Below are 21000 nucleotides of genomic sequence, written 5' to 3' on the forward strand. Positions count from 1 at the left end.
ATGTCTCCGCAAGAGGCGATCGGGATCCTTGAAAGGCGGTATTAGATTTCAAGGGGCTGTGAGGCTGCCCCCATCTGGTTTCTGCTGGCGTGACCGGGACCGGGACCGGGCCGCGTCTCCGTGCCGTGAGCTGCCCCTCCCAGGAGGAGCTCGAGCAGAAGCGGAAGAAATACCTAACAGAGTCTCAGAGAAGCCTCGGTTGTGTGATCCACGGGAATTCCGCAGATCCCGTATTCGGTGGTGCTCAGATCCTGCCCTCTGTGGTCAGGTCTCTCTTCCTGGGAGGGTCAACATTTGTTTGTCTCAGCAACATCTAAGTACCCTGGGGGCGGTGCGTAGAAGGCTTGTGCATCACGGACAGTTGCACCCATGCCAAGTACAGGCAGGACGCTGTCCAGTGGCCCAGAACAAGGCCCCCCTCACAGAGAGCTCCTAACTCCCTCCCGCAAATCCTCGTTTGCAAATCTGCCAAACTTTTTGGCCTGCTGCGATGCCCCCGGGGTCACACGCTTTGGGGCCTTGTCATTGTAGGTTTCTTTCCGATGCTGTCACTGGAGTGGCCATTGTCACCGTCTTGTTCTTCTTCCCGTCCCAAAGGCCCTCTCTCAAGTGGTGGTTTGACTTTAAAGGTAAGGGGTCAGGGCTGGGGTCTCAGTGGGCTCAGTGACGACTGCGGCCTGAAGCATGGTCATCAGTGGCCCGGAGGCAGGGCCCGCGCCTGGGACCCGAGCCCCATGGCACTAACCTGCTTCTTCCCTTCTCTCTGTCTGAGCCATTACCTTGTCTGGGGCACTTCGGGCCACCACAGGTGACAGGCGGGGACAAGAGTCAGCAAGGAGAGCCGGCCCGATCCAGCTGGCCGGCTGCTTTGTACGGCCCACGAGCTAAGAATAGCTTTGACATTTTTTTAATGGTTGGAAACAATCCAAAGAAAAATATTTCATGACACAGGAACATTACACGAAATTCAAATTTCAGTGTCCATAAATAAAGTTTATTTCTTCGATAAGAAATTTGTGGGCATTTATTCTCCTTAGAATCATATACAGAATAGCCTTGATTTTGCCTCTTGGCTCACAAAACCCGCCATATTCACTTTCTGACCCTTTTGTAGAAAAACTGTGCCACCCGTGGGCCCGAGGCCGGAGCTGTGACTCAGTTGCCCAAGGGGCTGGACGTGAGGCTCTCAGGCCAGGTTTCGATGGCTAGGAAGTGGTAGAGACAGACGCACTTCTGCCTAACGGCATTCCGGGTTACGTTAAAAGGATGCCGAGTCCCCCAGACTGGCCTTCAGGTGGCCAGTCTGTGACCCCGCTGGGATGGTTCCCAGCAGGTTAGCCCCTGTGACAGAGGGATGGGGCCAGTGGGATGAGCTCGGCACCGGGAGTCGGGAAATAGGGTCGTCATCTGTTTTATTTTATTTTTTTAATTTTTAATGTTTATTTATTTTTGACAGAGAGAGAGACAGAGAGAGACAGAGAGAGAGAGAGACAAAGTGCAAGCAGGGGAGGGGCAGAGAGAGAGGGAGACAGAATCCAAAGCAGGCTCCAGGCTCCGAGCTGTCAGCACAGAGCCCGTCGCGGGGCTTGAACCCACGAGCTGTCAGATCATGACCTGAGCTGAAGCCGGACATTTAACCGACTGAGCCACCCAGGCGCCCCGTAATCTGTTTTCTATCGTTGAGACAAAAACTAGAGTAATAGGTGGGTTAAGCTCCAGTTTCAGGGGAGGGGGTCTGAGTGCGGGGCATAAGGTAAGGATCAGGAGGGAGCCGATTTCACAGGGCCCTAGAAGCGGCTATAGCAACAGAGCGAACACTGGGTCCAAGGAGCCCCGGGCAGGGGGCTTTCGGACCCTGCAAACGGGCAGGATTCGTCTCTGCTCTCCGTCTTGCTTCCGACCGGCTTTCCCCATCATCCACACTGGGTACCACATGCTGACCTCTCCATATTCCTCCAGCTTCTAAGCTTTGACCTCCTTATAGTCTCTGCTTCTTTACGGTTCCTGCTTTTTGTCTTCTGTAACTTCGGTTCCCCTACGGTGTCTTCTCTCTTGTAGTGCCCGCCTTCGCCGGACATCCACAACCGCAGCTTCCTGCCTCCTCCCTCCCGGCCCGCTCACGTCCCCTCTGCTTGCGGCCTGTAGCTATCACCGTAGCACCCCCTGTCTGTCTGCTTCCCGTGGACCTCCGAGAGTGAGACTCTGCCTGGCGTGGCTCATTCTTACGCAGGCAGCTCTCCCGCGGGGCCGCTCCTAGCCTCCTGGATAGCTGGCCTGTGGACCGGTTGCCCTTGATCAGGTCCCATCCGTGGCTCTGTCACCTGTGGGGGGGGGGGGGGAGGCTGAAAAAGGCCAGGCTTCCTCTCAGCCGGGGGCTGTCAGGAGGGCACTGTGACATAGATGTCTGGTATCCCAGCTCTGCTGCTGATGTGCTGGGTGACCCTGAGTAAGTTCCTAGGATGTCTCGGCCTTCTTTTGCTTTCTTTTTTTTTAAATTTTTAAAAAATGTTCATGTATTTTTGAGAGAGAGAGAGAGACAGAGTGCAAGTGGGGGAGGGGCAGAGAGAGAGGGAGACACAGAATCCGAAGCAGGCTCCAGGCTCTGAGGTGGCAGCACAGAGCCCGATGCGGGGCTCGAACCCACGAACTGCGAGATCATGACCTGAGCCATAGTTGGACGCCTAACCGACGGAGCCCCCCAGGCACCCCTGGGCCTTCCTTTTCCACTTAGAGAATGAACATGTCCCTTAGGCACTTTTCACCTCTGCCTTTAGTCGTTTTCTGGAACAGGGGTTGCAAACCAAATGCCCACAGGGAGGTAACAGTTTTGGATGCAGCAGGCGGGGGGGGGGGGGGGGGGGGGCAGGAAAATGGGTTCCGTGAAACCAGGCCCTCCCTGTCCAGCTTTCCTTTCGCATTTTTGAAACAGAGACCAATGTCTATATCGTGAGGAAAACGGCAGCTGAGGGTGATCTTGAGTGGCGAGATCCTTCACATCAGGGCACTGTGGGGTCTGTGGAAATCTGGCAAAGCCAGTACCCTTGAAATAAAGGGGCAGCTGTGACTCAGTTTCCACCGAGTGTCACCACGCAGGAAAGCTGAACTGGTTTCGCCACATTTGCTGACTTGTCAAGGGAAGCACAAAACTTTATGCAATCGCCCTGATTTTAAGCGTCAGCAACCGATTTCAGTGGAAAACCATGGCGTGGGCCCACAACAGTAGCGTTAAAACGCGTCTGCGAGTTGGGTCTGGTCCACGGGGGCACAGCATGCCCCCCTCTTTGGAGGGTTCTTCGGGCTGGAGTGTCTGGGGCTGCCTGGTGGGTGGGGAGAGGGGACTCCATGAGCTCTCCTGTCCTTGGGCTACCGGTGGGCCCCGGGCAGACTTGGCTGAAATGGTACATTCCAGCGCTTAGGACTTACACGCAGCCCGACAGAGTGGCCAGTTTCCATGGAGAGCAAGTGACTTGATCAAGGTCACATGGCTAGCGACACAGAAACAGGAGGTGGAACCCAGGCACCCAGGCCAACCTAGATTTTCTGATTGTGCCTGCTGTCTTCCATTCTTCCCGGGCTCGGAGTTGCCCTTGTATTTCTGTCCCTTTATGGCCACTCGACAAGTACGGATGCGGTGCCTGCTAGGTGCTGGGTGCTGTGCTTGCGGATCACAATGAGGACGATGGCAATGGTGACTTCCATTTCCTCTCTGTCCACCAAGCTCTTCTTCCAGATATCGCGTGACTCACTGCCGTCACTCTACTCAGACTCTGTCCAAATGTCACCTCCCCAGAGAAGTCTTCCCTGACTACGCTGTCTAGAAGAACATCCCTCCCCCTTGTCACTCTTCACCCCTTCACCCTACTCTCTTGCCTTCATAACACATTACATTTCCTGACATTGTGAATTTATTGGTTTCTCACCCGCCTCCCTTCCTGGAATGTAAGTTCTCCAAGCCGGGTTGGCGGGGGGGGGGGGGGGGGGGGGGGGGGGGGGGGGGGGATTTTTTTTTTTTTTCTGTTTTGGCCACTTCTGAATCCCCAGTGTCTAGAAGAGTGCTTGACACCTGATAGGTCCTCAATTTATATGTGTTAAATGAATAACCAAGGACTTGTTCTGGACCACACCTGGAGCCGAACCCTTTGCGCACGTGGACCCATTTCCTCTCCCCAGTGGGTCTCTGAAGTGACGTCACTAGCTCAAATCGCACAGCCGAACAGCCCAACGGACGGCAGAGCTAGGATTCAAATCTAGTTCAGATTCAGAGCCTGCTCCAGATAGCTCGCAGGCTAACACGGGGCGGGGAGTGTGAGATTCACACAGTTAGAGGCTCTGTGCTTTTAAGAAACAGCAACAGGGCGCGATTGGATGGGAAACTAAGGAAGCCCATCACGGAAGGTTGAGTGCAGCAGGTGGCCTCTTTAGCACTTACCATGTAACTCATTGAATCTGCATGATGTTAAACCCTCCGCCAGGGCCTTTGCTCTTTCGGACCTTGCCTGCCTCTTTAATGAAATTATACTTTATCGCCTGAAGGCAGAGGACTGAGCCACCCAAGATCTCCGGCTTTCGCTTCCGGTAATCACAGTGTACAATTTGGAAAAAGCTGAAAAGGAGGAACAAAATGTCCACGGCTGGGTGACCCAGGAATTGTCCTGGGAAGTCGGGAACGGCCATGCATGGGCCGGACCTGACCTCCTGCCTCCCTGGTGGCCGCCTGCAGGGACAGTTTCGTTTCCAGAGTGTTCACTCTGCACCAGGCATCGGGCTAAGCCAGGCACCTAACATCAGCTGACGAGCATTTTGGAGTGCACGCAGTGACACGGGGATTTGGCCGTGAACCAACCAGGACCCTCTCTGTCCACCAGCAGCTCTGCCATTAACCTCGTCAGTGTCCACGAGGGCCCCCCAAGGGACTCTCTCTGTGCCACGTGTCAGCTGAGGAAACGGGGGCTCAGACAGGCGAGATCACGTTCAAGGGCGTGCGGTGAGCCAACGTTGGAGCGTCTGTCTCCAGGCCTGTGCTCCCAGCACAGGGGTGGCAAACCTCAGCCCACGGGCCAAATGCACCCCTGCCCTTTCTAAGTAGAATTTCCTGGGGACATCGCAGTGCCTGCTCTCGCAGGTCTTGTCTGCGCTGTGCATATGCTACAGTAGTGGCCTGCTTGCAACAGAAGCTTGCCAACCTGAAGCAGCCGCTCCCCAACCCTTATAAAAGTTTGCCGATCCCCCCCCTCCCCCCGCGTTCTAACCAGTGCACGCAGACACTGCCGCTTTTGTAGAAAGAAAAATCATCCCATAACTCCACGGACGGAGGATACCCTTCGTTTCTCTCTTTCCCGTTTCTTCCTTCCACTTTTTTCTCGCCCGCACCCATTCAGTTACAAAAAAGAGCCTTTTCTCTTGTAAATGAGGGGGAAAGCAGCACTTCTCCAGAAGGGGTTTGGGGAAATTGAAAGGATGTCCTGCATGTACGTGGGGTGCCCGGTTCCAGGAGGTTCTCACGCCGTGGGAGCCATGACAATGATTTTCCTTCTGAATAGAGCAGATGCCCCTCATAATGCTCGGGGCGGGGGGGTTCCCTAAAGCTCCCAAATCAGATGCTGGAGCCAGACTGTGGCTCCCTGGTGACCCCCCCAGCGGTGCCCCCACAGAGATGGGGCCACAGGGGGTGGTGACCCTTCTTCAGCCCGAGTGTCCTCTCTCCACCCAGCTTCCAACGCGGAGACAGAGCCCTTGCTGACGTGGAAGAAGGTCCAGGACACGGTGCCCTGGAACATCATCCTTCTCCTGGGAGGGGGCTTCGCCATGGCCAAAGGCTGCGAGGTGAGAGCGGCAGGCGGGCTGCGGGCCTCGGGAGGTGGGCGCAGGTGGTAGCCCCAGCTGCAGGCTCCGACTCAGAGCGCCCGGGGCTGCGCGGGGCGCTGCGGCCACCGGATCCCTCGTTTACCAGACGGGGACAACCAGGGGCTCCTACCTCACGGCGCCGCACTCAGGGCTGGGAGCTGTGCAGGAAAAGAGGGATAAGGTCTGATCCGGATTCTCAAGGAGCTCACGATGAGCACACTGCTGCTCGCGACTACGGCTACTACCCAGACTCGAGGGGTTCCGCGAGCGGAGGAATAACATCGTCTTGGGCTCGCCCTGGGCCAGGCCCTTCTCCACGTGCTTTACACACCCGAACGCATCTAAACGTCCCAACAAGCCTCTGAGGTCGATGCCCCTATTATCCCCGTTCGATAGATTCAGACACCGAGGCACAGAGAAGGAAAGTAACTTGCCTAAGGTCACACAGCGGTGCGCTCAGGATTAGAATCCGGGTCGTTTGGTGCCACAGCCTACGCTCTTAACCACCGTGGTAGAAATGTCAGATATCATTACTATTAATTAGGGTTATTACGAATGTTGTTCTGGAGGGCTCTGGGAGCCGGGGCTGCAGCGGGGTGAGTGGAGCATAGAATTTCAGGAAGGGCCGCCTCGGTGTTGTCTCCTCAAACGCTCACGCTGACCCTCGGGGGTGGGTAACAGGTGCATTCCCATTTTACAGGTAGGGAAACTGAGGCACGGAAAAATTAAGCAGCTTTCTTAAGGTCATACAGTTGCATTCGGCTCAAGAGCGAGGGTTCCATCTCCAGGCAGGCTGCTTTCAGAGTCCCGCCTCCTCATAGCTCGTTTTGAAGAACTTCCCAAGAACAGGTTCCACCTGAAGCGCTTTGCAAATAATGGACTCCTCTAACCTTCATCAACACCCCTGACGTAGAAGGATCGCTTGTCCCCATTTCAAAGATGAGGGAACCGAGGTAACTGGAGGCTAAATAGCTTGCCTATGTTCATGCACCCGGGAGATTGTTGGAGCCGGGATTTGAACCCCCAGCTCATGATCCTGGAACCCACCCCTGCGTCTCTCCTTGTCCGCCGAGGCATTTAAACCCACAAGCAATTAACAGTTAATCTGAAATTCAGATGAAGGAAACCTGAAATTGCCTCTCGGATTGCTTTCTTTCTTTAAAAAGTTCTTTTTAATGTTTTTATTTTTGAGACAGAGAGAGAGCATGAACGGGGGAGGGGCAGAGAGAGAGGGAGACACAGAATCTGAAACCGGCTCCAGGCTCTGAGCGGTCAGCACAGAGCCCGACGCGGGGCTCGAACCCACGGAGTGTGAGATCATGACCTGAGCCGAAGTCGGACACCCAACCGACTGAGCCACCCAGGCGCCCCTTGTTTTCTCTCTTTCACTCAATTTTAATTTTCAGTTGCAAACAGTGATGCATAGAAGACATCCGTAAGGTATGTGCTAGTAAGAAGCCTCCGCGTGAGAATGCAAGTGTCTGGATCCCAATCCCGGCTCTCCCACTCTGCGCTGTGGTGCTTTGGGCAAGTTGCTAAACCTCTCTGGGCGCCGGTTTTCTCGTCTTTGAATTGGATGGAAGTTCTTCCTCTTCGGGGTTGTAGGACGTGACCCAGAGCAGACGTGTGCGAGAACTCCCCGTGCGTTCTCTCGGAATCCTCAGTCCGTGGCTATTGTGGGCGGGGCTCCCAAGGAGCAGACTCTGGAATGGACATGCGTGAACAGGGGCATCAGCTTGGGCCCTTGAGGCGCCCCCCTCTGCGGAAGGGGGAGGAAGGAAGCAGGAGAGGGCGGGGGAGGGGGGGGTGGTGCCCCACGACGCCCCCGCCAACCCCACAGGGAGCACGGAGCTGAGCTGGCCCTTCAGAGACGCCCCGATTGGTCTGAGGCTGCCCGGCCAGATCCCGGCATTCCTCCATCAGTCTGCGCCAGTGAGCAGCCCCAGGAGTGACTGTGACCTTGGGCAAGACGACTCCCAGGCCCGAGACAGTGCTGGGGCCCCCCGGGGCCTCCAGAGTCCGGAGTGCTAATCCGTCACCCACAAGGGTTTCACCGAAGGTCAGCTGAGTGGCCCGCTCAGGTTCTCCTTTTTATGACACGTAGATTTATTTTACTCATTTTTTTCCCAACACATAACACACACGAATACAATAGTATAGACTTCAAAAGGAGCAAATGGATGGTGGAGCAAAAGTACTGTTTTTGTCTCCATTTCGGGAATCCTGAGGACCAGAGAGGTTAACTGATCAATCCTAGGTAACGCAGCTCGTAGGTAGCATAGCTGGGATTTGAACTCCTGTCTGTCTTGACTTTTCTCACCACTGCCTCCTCCTGGGGATGTATCAGGGAAGGCTTCCCGGAGGAAGTGGCCTGTTATCCGGGTCCCAAAGAGGCCATGCAGTGCAATGGGAAAAGGCCCGGGCTGTCGAACCAGACTGCCTGGGGGGGCGGGTTGCAGGTCTTGTACCTCAGCTGCGTGTTTCAGTTTCCTCATCTGTACAATGGGAATAATAATGGCGCCGTGCCACAGACTTGTGACAGTTATTGGATGAGTCGATGCCCGTGGAGACCTCGGAACGTGGCCGACGCAGTTGGTTATGATGACCGAATGTGGGAGAAAAGGGGGAGATGGCGTGGAGGTTCTTGCCTGAGCAACTCGGTGGACATGGCGCCATGTGTCGAGAGGACGTGAACCCTGTCTGACCCTGAGGCAGGGGGCAGAGGAGACGGTCCTCTACCCCAGAGGCTCCTCTGAGCTTGGGATGTGGTGGGAAAAGCCCCGCTCTCGGAGGGGGCGGGGCCGCGGGGCCCCTGGCCATCTGGGAGGTCAGTCTGGCTCCTGGCCTGGCCCTGGGCGGTCGCCGGGGTTTCTGTTCAACAAGGCCTTTGTGTGGCAGCTGCCCGCTTCCCCCAACCCCGGCTGGTACCATCCCCTGCCCAGGCCCGCGCGGCCTGCCCCAGGCGGGACCAGAGCGCTCACGGCACATCCCGCTTCTCGGCCCCTGCCCGGTACCCTCGCCAGGCCACAGCCAGGCCTCCTGGGGCTTACAGGTCCTCGGACGGGGTCCAGGGTGAGCCCGGGTGTGTAGACCCCCAAGTACTGGTTCAGAAGGGCTGGAAGCAGATCCCGGTGCTCACTTTGAGCTTGAGCAACTCACTTAAACCTCACTATGCTTCTCTCCCGCTGTAAAAACTGCCCATTACTCCCGATATATTCAGACTCTAGTCCGAAGGCTTCCTGGGCCTACACACAAGGCCCAGCATGGCCTGGCCCCTGCCTACCTCCCTGTCTTCGGCTCCTGCCTCTGTCCCCTGATTGGCTCCCCTCCAGTCCCACTGTCCCCTCGATGCTCCTCAGCTACCCTAGACTCATTTGCACCCCTGGACCTTTGCATCTGCTTTCTTTCTGCCTAATGCTCTTCCCTGAGATCTCTGAGTCCTGGCCCTTCAGGTCATTTCCAAGGTCACCAACTCAGAGGCCCTCCCTGGCACCATCTCTAAAGTAGCCTCGCCTATAATCCCTCTCCCTGTTACCACCCCACTTATTTCCTTCCTTATTCCCTTCCCCCAAATTGCCCTGTTCATTTCCCGGTGGGTGTCTCCCTTACTAGAACGTACTGTTCCAGCATCCAGAAGAGTCCTGGTACATAACACGCGCAATAAATATTTGTTGGACGTGACCCGTGAAATGGGCTGTTTTTAGTCCTGCCGATATGATGTATGGAAAGTGCACAGGGCTGATACATACCGGGTGCTAAAACCAGGGCCACCTTCAGCCCTCGTCCTTGAATTGTGAGTACGGTTTTACCGTCTCGTGAATTGAAAATTGGTCTTCCTCTGCACCTTTAAGCATAGCTCATTTAATCTCCATCCGAATAAACTTATCTACAAATACATTGAGGTTATAGGAGCTTGAGAGTAAGTCAGAGTGGAGCAAACCCTGTAGGCAAGCAGAAATGTGTTTATGCTCCCTATCCCTCATTTTCTGCTGGAGAGTCACCTCGATGATGATGGTCATGGTGATGATGATCGTGATGATGGACGACTGACGGGCATTATCATGTCATTGGAGAGGTAGCCTGTTGAAGAAAGTGCTAGAGTCCCAGCTCAGAATTCCAACCCTAGGGCAAATTACTTCACTTATTCAGGCAAGTTACCACCTCTGTGTGCCTCAGTTTCTTCAGTCATAAGATGGAGATAATTATACCACTTACCTCATGGAGCTGTTACGGGGATTAAATGAGCTAAGATTAGCCCAGTCTTTGGACGAGTGCCTCGCACAGAGTGAACTCTACATTATGTGCGTGTTGAATTAAAGAAATAGTAATGAATCTTATCCAGGGCTTACTATGTAGAGGAACCGTGTTTTGCGTGTCTTTGTCTGACCCTTACCGCCAACTCCTTGAAGAAAGCGAGGGACAGAGATGTTCATCGATCTGCCCAACATCGTACAGCCCGTAAGCAGCACAGTGGTCTGAATGTTCACACGTGTGCAGGAAGCCTTCTCTTTTTCCTTTCCTTGGATCAAATTCACTGGTTCTCTTTCCCTAGGAATTATTATACAGAGTTGTATTCAAACCACTGAGCCTGGTGTGTTTTCTGAGGCTCTTCAAGATGGTCAAGCCTCTCCCTTCCCATCCTGCAACATGGCCTCAGGCACCTCTTGACATCTTTGGGGGGCCATAAGGAACACAGTTTGACAACCACCGCCCTGGGCAATTTCTGAGTGTTTCCCCTTGTGACTCGAAGCTACTAATGACAGCTGGCACGTGTGGGGCCCTCACCAGGTCACCCAGGCATTTTCCAACTGCTTTATAGATTAGCTCCTTTTCTCCCCACAGTAACCTTCTGGGACAGGCGCTGTTACACCCTCGTTTACAGATTTAAAAAAATTAAGGCACAGAGAGGTTAAGTTGCTTGCCCGGGACAGCACAGCTAGAAAGGATTAAGGTGGGGAACAAGGTCATTCTGATTCCAGAGCCCTTTCTCCTCATCCTCTGGGTATACAACCTCCAAAGTTGCTTGTTGCATGGTTCCCCCTGGAACACCATGGGGCTGTGTGTTTCCAAGGAAACAGAGCTTTGATACCGAAGGGATTGGGAAAGGGCAGGCGAAGCCCTTTGGAGTCCCCAAGAGAACCCCGGGAAGCAGGGGGTTCTGCCGCTGCCCCTGCGGGACCGTCCTCTGACTGCAGAAGCTGAGCCAAGGACCCGTAGGGGCTGCGACCTTGGCCGGAAGCCCACCACCCAGAGGCCCAGCCACTGGGAAGCTTTTGGCTTCTCATTCATCCAAGTCATTAATATTCCTTCTCTCCAGCCTCTCTCCCTTAAATCGCACACACGGCCGCCAGTCTCCTAGGAGTGGCCTCTGGGAAAAACCAGTGGTCCCATTTTTTCCTTGCACGGTTCCCTGGGCCAGGGGAGGGCTGGGACCTTGACTCTGCCACTCGCCATAATTTCTAGGCTATCAGACAAACAGTGCCGAGGTACAGATGTAGAAGAAGCAAGTTAATTTTACAGTCTCTTCTAGAGAAAAATATCTTTAAGCATTTATGATTCGTTCCTTCAAGGTAACTTTTAAGTCAAATTCTGGGGACAAGTATAGTATAGTATTTTATTTATGTGAATACATAGGGTGCTTGGGTGGCTCAGTCGGTTAAAGCGTCAGACTTCGGCTCAGGTCATGATCTCTTGGTCTGTGAGTTCAAGCCCTGCGTCAGGCTCTGTGCTGACAGCTCAGAGCCTGGAGCCTGTTTGGGATTCTGTGTCTCCCTCTCTCTCTGCCCCTCCCCCACTCATTCTCTCTCCCTCTCTCTCTCTCTCTCTCAAAAATAAACATAAAAAAGAAAAAAAAATAGTATGCTGTGTTCTAGAATCCATTATGAAGTTTTAAGTTCTAGAGAAGCGGTAAATTTTCTTTTTTTTTTTTTATACGATTGGTTTAATTTTTTCTCAGCAGGAGAAAAAAGCGGTACATTTTCTATTAACCATAAAAGAAATGTGTAAAGATCCTTTGAAAACAGCGAAGCGTGTTGGTCTCAGAGGATACTGGGTTGCGAAAAGGGCTGTGGTAAAGGTTCACTTGATTGAATATCTGAACACCCCTGAGTAGAGAGTAACTCCTGAAGAAGTCAGCAGAAGAGAGCCTGGAGACCATTCTGTAGCACTGATGGTCACCACTGTGGCCCGTCCTAACGACCTTCCTGGGCCCAGCCCTCCAGGGGTGGCAGCTGGGGCTGGGCCGGCTCTGAACAGAGGCCCCCCGCCCCCGCAGGAGTCGGGGCTATCGGCGTGGATCGGTGGGCAGCTGCACCCCCTGGAGAACGTGCCGCCCCCGCTGGCCGTGCTGCTCATCACTGTCGTCGTCGCCTTCTTCACCGAGTTTGCCAGCAACACGGCCACTATCATCATCTTCCTGCCCGTCCTGGCGGAGCTGGTGAGAGTCCTGGGGGGGGGCGGGGGGGGGCGGGGGGGGGGGCAGGGCGCGGAGGGTGGGTGCTTCAGAAATCTCTCCCCCGCCACTGGGAGGTCCATGGGGGCTACAGGTGCCATCGCCCTCTTCTAAACCGCATGAACGTGTTAGACCCTGATTTTTTTTTAATACTGATTTTTTTTCTTTTTTCTTATTTAAAAAAAAATTTTTTTAACGTTTATTTATTTTTGAGACAGAGAGAGACAGAGCATGAGCGGGGGAGGGGCAGAGAGAGAGGGAGACACAGAATCCGAAGCAGGCTCCAGACTCTGAGCCATCAGCCCAGAGCTCGACACGGGGCTCGAACTCGCAGACCGCGAGATCGTGACCTGAGCTGAAGTCGGACGCTTAACCGACTGAGCCACCCAGGCGCCCCTGATTTTTTTTTTTTTCTTTAAGAAATACACAGAGTAAATATTTTCAAAAGTGCACCCAATTTCTTCCTTCGGAGAGGTTTCTAGGAAAATAGAAATTGTCAAATTTGGATTCAGGCGAAGTAGAAAGATCTGAGTAAGGCAAATAACCACAGAAGAAACTCTAATGGTAGGCGCAGTTCTAACCTCCCTCTAGAGCAGGGTTTCTCAGCACTGTTGACATTTGGGGCCAAAGAGCTGTCTGTTGTGTGGGGCTGCCCTGGACACGGTAGGACGGTCAGCAGCCCTGGCCGCCGCCTGCTAGGTGCCAGCCAGGAGCTTCCCCTACATCATGACAATCAAAAACGTCTCCAGACGTTGCCAAGCGTCCCCTGGTCGGGGGTGGGGGACAAAACCATCCTCAGTGGAGAACCGCCGCCCTAAAAAATCACCAGCCCGTCCTCAGAGGGTTAGCTGGGTGACAGCTTCCAGACCTTCAAAGGGCAGATCGTTCCCACCTTATTCAAACTATTTCAGAGCACGGAAAGACAGAGAAAGCCGTGCAACCCAGGAATAAGGTTGGCAAAACGCAGCCGCTGAAACCAAAGGACAGCAGAGCGGTGGGGGAGGGCGGGGTGTAGTCACGACTCAATCTCACACGTAAACAGAGATGCAAATAGCAAAATAGATCCGGGCAGCGCGTACCATCAAATAGAGTCTATGTTAGGAATTTCAAAACTGATTAACATTAGAAACGATGGGCTTGGTTCCGTATTTAAATAGATTAGAGAAGGCTTTAGCCCACGATTACCTCAATAGAATCCAAAATTGATCAGATTAAATCAGTGTTGCGAGTCCGGGCTTTGTATGCGAACAGTGATCGACCAGGCACGCTTATCTGAGCCACTGTGTTTTTGGCTTTTGTCGGCTTATTTCAATTTGTAAGGGAGTTCGCACTGCCTTAGCACACGGAGATGTACTTTATCCTTCTTCAGGGAATAGAAGATATTCTGTTACCAGTGGATGGCAGTGGGTTTATTTCAGATCTTCGGTGACGGACACGTAGGTTTGCTTCCAGCCTTTGCTGTGGTCCAGCAATGTTTGCCGGACCTTTCCTTGTCTGTGCGCCTTTGGGTCCATCTAGATACGTTCCTGGATGAGATCCCAGGATCGGAGAGCTTGTGCGTGTATACTTTTGTTAGAAGTGGGCAAACTGCCCTCCAAAGTGGGCACTCCCGCCAGTAGTGAGGGGAGGGGGGTCCCCAAACCTTGCCACGTGTGATTGGACTTAATCACACCCTTCACCGGGCTCTGAGGGAGCAGATGATTGGGAGAGATGGGACACTTCAGGGTGACGGGAGGAGGAGAAGCAGGGACCCAGCCAGGTCTGTGGGGCGACTTTTGCTGGAGAAGACACTGGCAAATCACACAGGTTTCCAAATGTTGCTTGTCATCAAAACCCAAACGTTTTACCTGTCAGGGGACGCATTGAGCACTTTCTGGGAAAAGTTACATGCTTTGGGTTATAAAAATTTGCCAGAGGGGCCAAAAATGTCCTATCTTAAATACAATAGCAGAGAAGAAACCCACATGAATTGTAGATGAATATGTCATTTGGGGGAGGTGACGAACCAGTGGCCCACTGAGCGAGGTCAACACACAGACGCATTTGATTCACACAATCTTAGAAATCGGGAAATGCTCATCGACAGGCGTGGCCTTGAAATCCGGTGAGGCCCCAAGTAAAGGTGTGGACTGTTTGGCCGAGGGAAGGACCAGGCAGGGGACTTGTTACTTTGTTTTACTATTTTTTTTAAAAAAATTGTAAACGTTTATTTATTTATTTATTGGGGGGGGGGGGCAGAGAGAGAATCCCAAGCAGGCCCCACACTGTCAGCGCAGAGCCCGACGTGGGGCTCGAATTCATGAACCTGTGAGATCGTGACCTGAGCCGAAATCAAGAGTCAGACACTCAACCGACTGAGCTACCCAGGTGCCCCAGGACTTGATATTTTAGAGCCATGGTTCTCTGGACCCACAGCAGCAGCAGGGGACTCATTTCGAATGCGGGCTCTTGGGGCCACCCCAGACCTGCTGAATCAGAAACTCTGGGCAAAGTGGGGCCGCCACGCCGTGTTTTGGCAAGCCCTCCGGGTATGATGCTGCACTCTCGGGCGGGAGAAGGTGTGTTCTAGATAAATCTCCCCAGCCCGTCCTCCCCAGTGAACCTGCAGTGTGGCCCCAGGATGTCACTAACCTGGGGAATGTCCTCTCCATGTGTCCTTTGATTTGGGTTCTCTTCTTGTCTGTCTCTACTGTTACCTGTGGATCTGCGTTTCTGGCTGTATCTCTCCTTGTGTCGTCTCCCAACCTGTCTTCTCGTCTGCTGCCACTGTTCTGTTCTCTGCCAGTCTCCGTCTATGCGTCCCTGTGCGTCTCTTTCCGTGTCTTACCTGTTGTGGTTTTCAACCGTCTCCATCGGTTGTCGTCGCTTCTCTCTCTTTCCCTGCTGGGGTCACCGCCCCCGCCCCTGCCTCGGTCCAGGCCATCCGCCTGAGGGTGCACCCCCTCTACTTGATGGTCCCCGGCACAGTCAGCTGCTCCTATGCCTTCATGCTCCCGGTCTCGACGCCCCCCAACTCGATTGCCTTCGCCTCTGGACACTTGCTGGTCAAAGACATGGTGAGTCCTGGCGCGTCCCGACAGAGGCCCGAGACGGGGGGTGGACAGCAGGTGCCGGGCGAGACGTCTGGGCGGGACCCCTGGTCCCACTTTACCAAACCCCAGTTTCTGAATAAGTCATTCGGAGCCGGACCAGGGGGATCCGCTTTAACAGACACTCTGGGATGATTCTTGTGCTTGGACAATTTCAGGAAATGGCCTTCGTGATGACTTTCCAGAGTCTGCTTCAGGGACAAGGGACTTCCTCCCCTCTCTGGGCACTGCTCTCTTTTCTTACTTGTTCCTCCGGCTGCTCTGTGCCTGGAATCTTTAGGAGGGAGGAACTGGGGTAGCAGCAGTGGGGAGACCCGCCGGTGTGTTCCCTGTCCCCTCGCTCCCCTGCTGAACCCTCTCCTCCCTCCCTCCCCTGCCTCCCCTGCTGCTTCCACTGGCTGCCTGGGGCACTCAGGGAATGAAAATCCAAAGCTGGTGTAACTGTTCCCAGTCCAGGCTCTCCAGGCACAGATACCCCAGCAGGAGCTGGGGAGGGAGAGAGAAAGGGGGTGGACAAGAGTGAGAGACAGAAAGAGGTCACAGAGCAAACAGAGAGAAGGAGGAGGCTGGTGTGCCTGGAAGATGAGACCAGAGGCCTGGGAGGGGAGGTCGGTGCACAGCATGCAAGGCGCAGACTTAGGATATTATTCAGCGCACAGTGGGAGGACTTTCAAGGGATTTAAGCAGGGCAAGGCTGGGTCTGAGAGCCCAGGGGAGGGTCCCACAGGGCCAGCCAAAAGGGTCCTTGGCTTCACGCAGGACCGAAATCAAATGTGAGCCAGGGACAGTGAAAACAGAGTTGACTGAAGAGTATGAGAGACAGAGAATAATGGACAGAGTGTCTGGGAGACCCTCAGAATGGAGAGAAAAATGAGTCTCCTTGTTGCTCGGGGTTAGGCGTTTATACTGGAAAAGGGTCTAGGGAACGCGTGTGTTCCTTTAAGAATCCGCTAGGTCCAATCAAAGAGAGAGTCCGGTGAGCAATAGGTATTATTCCATGAATCCCCGAAGGTAAGGGTACGTGTTTGGGATCTGGCCCTTAGGTGTTATCAGGTGTTCGGGGCCTAGGACAAAACAGAGAATGATTCACTTTCTTGCTTCCCCCTCGAGGTGGGAAAAGAGCTTCTTGGCTTATTCAGAGGCAGAATCCGGAACATGAGGATACGGAACCTGGCAGAACTGTCCGATGTCACAGGGATGTGGTTTCACTCGTGCCCCTCCAAGATGGCTTTGGCTGCCGGTGGAGTGGACTGCTGGGGGCTGGGGGCCAGTGTGGAAAGGGAGGCCGCTTAGGGAAGGCAGAAATGGAGATGTGACGCCCATCCTGGGAACAAAGAGACACGAGAGAAATGGAGAGGCTCCGAGAGGTAGAGGCCTGCCAAGAGCACGGAGAGGGACAGAAAGATGCCGAGGGGCACAAGGAGGCACAGAGAGGCGCTGGCTCTGGAGGCTTGGGTCCAGACAGTGATGATGTAGGCAGCTGACGTAACGAATGTGGGACTAAGCAGGCATTTTGAGGCAGGCTCCCAGGAGCGCAGCCCTCCTCCTGGCCGCGCCAAAGCTTAGGCCTGTCCCCTTCCAATCCTCCAAAGTTGCCAGGGTTTGAAGGTACCCCCAAGAGCAAAGGCAGGATAGCACGACACAGTTCGACCTTGTTGCTTGGCATACGCCCTTCACGACTTGATGCCCTTTCCGCGAACCATCCGTGGCAATGTTTACTTAACAATTGTAATCAACTTACATTTTTTAAAAAAAGAGTATTTGAAAAGAAGAGTTTCCGCTGCAATCGGTACATGGAAAACTGGTAACGTATGCCACAGAAGGGAAGTCTAAAAATAAACGCAGACCAAAGAAAGCAAAATAATTACTTTTGCTCCGATAGCAATTGCCCTGGAGAAGGTTCTGAACCCCTCCTTGTCAAAGAGGGACATTGGCGAGGAAGAGAGAGCGTTAAGGGCGTGAAGCACACCCAAGGGAGACCTTCTCTGTGAGGAAAAGGTCCCAAAGGGGATTGAAAAGGGAGTCACTTGCCTACCGTGCAGTTCACAGCTGGGCAAGGCCAAGATGGAACATCAGAAAACCCCGATGAGAAACAGGGATTTTCAGCCCCAGGTTGGACTGAATGGCCCAGGAGGTTGGCCCCGGGGAAGAAGCAAACTTGTTCTAGCTTCTTAAAAAGGTCAAAACTTCCATCAGACAAACCTTCGCAACAAGTAAGTATAGCCTTAAGTAGACGTGTAGTGTGTATGAGTGTATGTGTGTGTGTGTGTGTGTGTGCGTGTGTGTTACTGGTCAAACCAGATCATTTTCAAGCTGTGTGACGTGGGTAAGCCCACTTCTCTGAGCCTCAGTTTCCTCTTCTGTAAAGTGGAAATAATAATAATAATCACCTGCAAAGGGTTGCTTTCAGGGTTAAGGGACACGTCTGTGTGACAGAGTACCTGACACCTAGAAACCACTCGAGGGCTGGGGACATTTGCAGCTCTTTGAGGGACAGCCCAGGGTCATGAAAGATGGGAGGGTTGTGGGCATCCACCGGCCTCGTGTCCTGGAACCATCGCTTCCGGGCTGGGAGACCTTGAGTAAATGACTTCCTTGACTCTGAGTGTGGGTTTTCCCATCCGTACAATGACCCCTTCCTTACTCTGGGCTCCATTTCAGGTGCGGACAGGCCTCCTGATGAACCTGATGGGCGTCCTGCTGCTCAGCTTGGCCATGAATACTTGGGCACAGACCATCTTCCAGCTGGGCACCTTTCCGGATTGGGCCGACATCCACTCAGCCAACATCACATCACTGCCGTCCGCCTTGCCCAACGACACATTTCGGACCCTTTGAGCCCCGCTCCGGGACTCTCTTTGGGCTGGGCCCTCCCAGAAGGCTTTTGCCATCACCCGCTGCTAGGAAACAAGCTCTCTGAGCTGTTCTGTGGCTAGGATGCAAAGGAGCCTTATTTCAGCAATCTGGAATGGTGTTTGTCTTAAACAGTTGGAAACGGGGGGCCACTGAATCGCATGGGCACAACTGACATCCCCCACTGCCTGCTTTAGGTTTCACTCTGGAGAGATCATCTCGCCTTTAGAGCTCGCCTGGCTCACAGAGGCTTTTGGGGCTGTGCTGTGCCAGTCCTTCACAGGCGGTGTGTGTTCTGCTCGGCTGGTGCCCCTCCTGTGCCCGTCGTTTGAATTTTACCGCTGCCAATCCCCGGCAGCTAGGGTTATTTCCAATCCCTGGAGACGGGGGGAGGGATAGATGACTTCCTGAGGAGGTGGAGGCTGTGCAAAGCCTCCCTGCTGCTCCTCTGTGCGCCTGAGCGCGCCAGGAGAGTTCTAGAAATCCCAGCTGACGCCTCTACCTACCCTGTTTAGGATTTTCCTGTTTAATCGAGTCAGTTTGACCATAATTCTGGGGTCAGGCCAAGCCTGGGCCCTAATGTCTCATGAGTGGCCCAAGGTTCTTCCAGCAAGGACTCCCGTCCTTTGAGGGCCTTTGAGGCCATCAGCCCTTCCTCGTTCCAGCAGCTGGTCTTTACCTCCCCACCCACACCCCAGGGGGTAAGCATGTTTAATGAGCCAAGGCCACGTATTTCAGAGATGAGAAAAAAAAAAAAAAGTCAGAAGATAGATTGGAGCCTCGTAAGAGGCCAGGGTGAAATTTCTCAGGCAGGCAAAATATCGTAACCCTCTTCTCCAGACGGGGTCAAGGGAGACTCCCCTGAGCCAGTGGCTGGTGGGAGCTGTCCTAGAAGATGGGATCCCTCCCTGTTTCCAGCAGAAACGTCTGGGCATCCCCCGTGAACAGCACCGTATTAGGTCCCGTGGGTGCTCAGAGAGTGGAAAGAGCCGCCCAGCGTTAGCCTGGCTCCAGCAAAGGTGCCAGGAAGGGGTCCAGAAGCCTTATGTCTCCCCTTCCTACGCATCTGAGGGCTGAGGTTCTCTGGGCAGCGTGGGCTGGGAAGGCAGCACCCAGAGACTGAACTCAGTACGGTACGAGTGAGTCACAGATGTTTCCCTGGGAGCAGGAGGGAGAGAGGAGAGGCCTCCGAGTTGGAGACTGCGGTCCATCTCTTCCCACGTGAGCACTTTAGTATTTAGCCACAGTTACAGCCCATGGGGGTTGGAGGCTGCTCTCCTGGAGAACAGGGGACGGGAGAAACCCGTGGGACCTGTAACCTGATGAATTGTGATTTCGAATCCTGATTGAAAACGCTATAAAATAAAGAATGTGAATCAATAGTGGACCTAGAGGTCATTTGCTTTGTGGACATAAGTAAGTTTTAAAGCCACAAACTCCTGAGCTGGGAGTTCCACAGAATTGACCTCCCTGACTTAGCTTCTTTATTGCCCTCCCCCCTCCACTCTAACCACATGCTTCAACTGTCCTGCCCCAGGGCCTTTACACATGCTTCCCCCCACCCCACCCCCCGCCCCTGCCAAGAACACTTTGCCTCTGCCCAAATGTCACCTCCCCGGAGAAGCTTCACTAACCATCTAGTCTAAAATCTTGCCCTCATTACTCTCCAGCTCCTTACTCTGCTGTATTTTTCTTCGTCGCGTTTAGTCAAGACACCGTATTGTGTATTTTCTAGAATATCAGCCCATCAGAATACAAACTTTATTTTGTTGAGTGCCGTAACTCTGGTATCTAGAATGGTTTCTGGCACATAACAGGTGCTCAGTAAATATTTGATAAATGAATCTGTACCAAAATTTATGAGCCAGCAAGCTCGGCCTCCGGTCTGAGGTCTGCTCTCTTCATTTCTTTGTTCACTCCTTCTTCCACTCATTCATTCAACAATATTTATGTAAAACCTGATTATGGGCTCCTTCACTGTCCCCATCCACATGGAACTTACATTCTAGCTAAGGAGACAGGCAGTGGGCAGGTAAACAGATAAAATCACTCTGGGTCATGAGGCGGGGTAAGAAGAAAATGAAACTGGACAATGTGACCAACTGACTCAGAAGCTACTTCAGCTGGGGGTGGTCAGGGAGGACTTCTCTGAGGAGGTGGCATTGGCCTGAGACCAGGAGTCAGCCACGTGCCGATGGAGGCATGGGAGGAAGGTGGGCTGCAGGAGGGGCGCAGAGTCATTGGAAATACACATGAGACTCGCGTCCGGAATGCAACAAACAGAAAATACAAGAGCAAATACAAAACAAAACATCTGTTTTAGTTAACTGGCTGCATTAAGAGACCACCCCAAAACTCAGGCCCCAGAACACAGCAGCTTATTGGCTTATGTTTCTGCATTTAGACAGAGATCTGCAGGGACGGTTTCGTCTCTGCTCCAGATGGGGTGTCCAGGGCAACTCAGCGGGGAGTTTAGCTGGACCTTGAACGTCCACGATGACCACGGAGCCTCCGGGGTCATGTGGCTTCTCCAGGAGTCTAGCCCAGACCTCTGAACCTGACGGTGGGCTTCTCAGAAGGCAAAAGCAGTAGCTACACAGCCCCTTACGGGCCGGGCTCGCGAATCGAAGGACTCAATTCTGCCACATTCTATTGGTCAAAGCAAGCCAAGGGTTACCTGGTTCAAGGGGAGGGGAACAGGTCCCAGCCTTCATGGGAGGAGTGGTATCCACGTACAGAGAGGGGAAGAGGCTTGGCCGCTGT

At 53.6% G+C, this 21000-nt stretch overlaps 1 protein-coding gene across 2 annotated transcripts in view; it reads left to right on the top strand.

Annotated features, from left to right (window-relative positions):
• The window catches only part of SLC13A3 (solute carrier family 13 member 3), a 74710-nt gene extending 55091 nt beyond the window's left edge, over nt 1–19619 (top strand). Inside the window, exons 9-13 of one of the 2 annotated variants that reach the window (XM_047853579.1) lie at nt 532–629; nt 5711–5823; nt 12119–12280; nt 15214–15351; nt 18046–19619. In XM_047853579.1, coding sequence (XP_047709535.1) covers nt 532–629; nt 5711–5823; nt 12119–12280; nt 15214–15351; nt 18046–18222 — 688 coding nt within the window. In that variant the 3' untranslated portion in view covers nt 18223–19619. Of the gene's footprint in view, nt 1–531; nt 630–5710; nt 5824–12118; nt 12281–13664; nt 14500–15213; nt 15352–18045 lie in introns of those variants that run through there. The other variant, XM_047853580.1, reaches the window with a different exon arrangement.
• Nucleotides 19620–21000: the final 1381 nt, after the last annotated feature.

Source organism: Prionailurus viverrinus, chromosome A3, assembly GCF_022837055.1.
Source record: "Prionailurus viverrinus isolate Anna chromosome A3, UM_Priviv_1.0, whole genome shotgun sequence".
Lineage (NCBI taxonomy): Eukaryota > Metazoa > Chordata > Mammalia > Carnivora > Felidae > Prionailurus > Prionailurus viverrinus.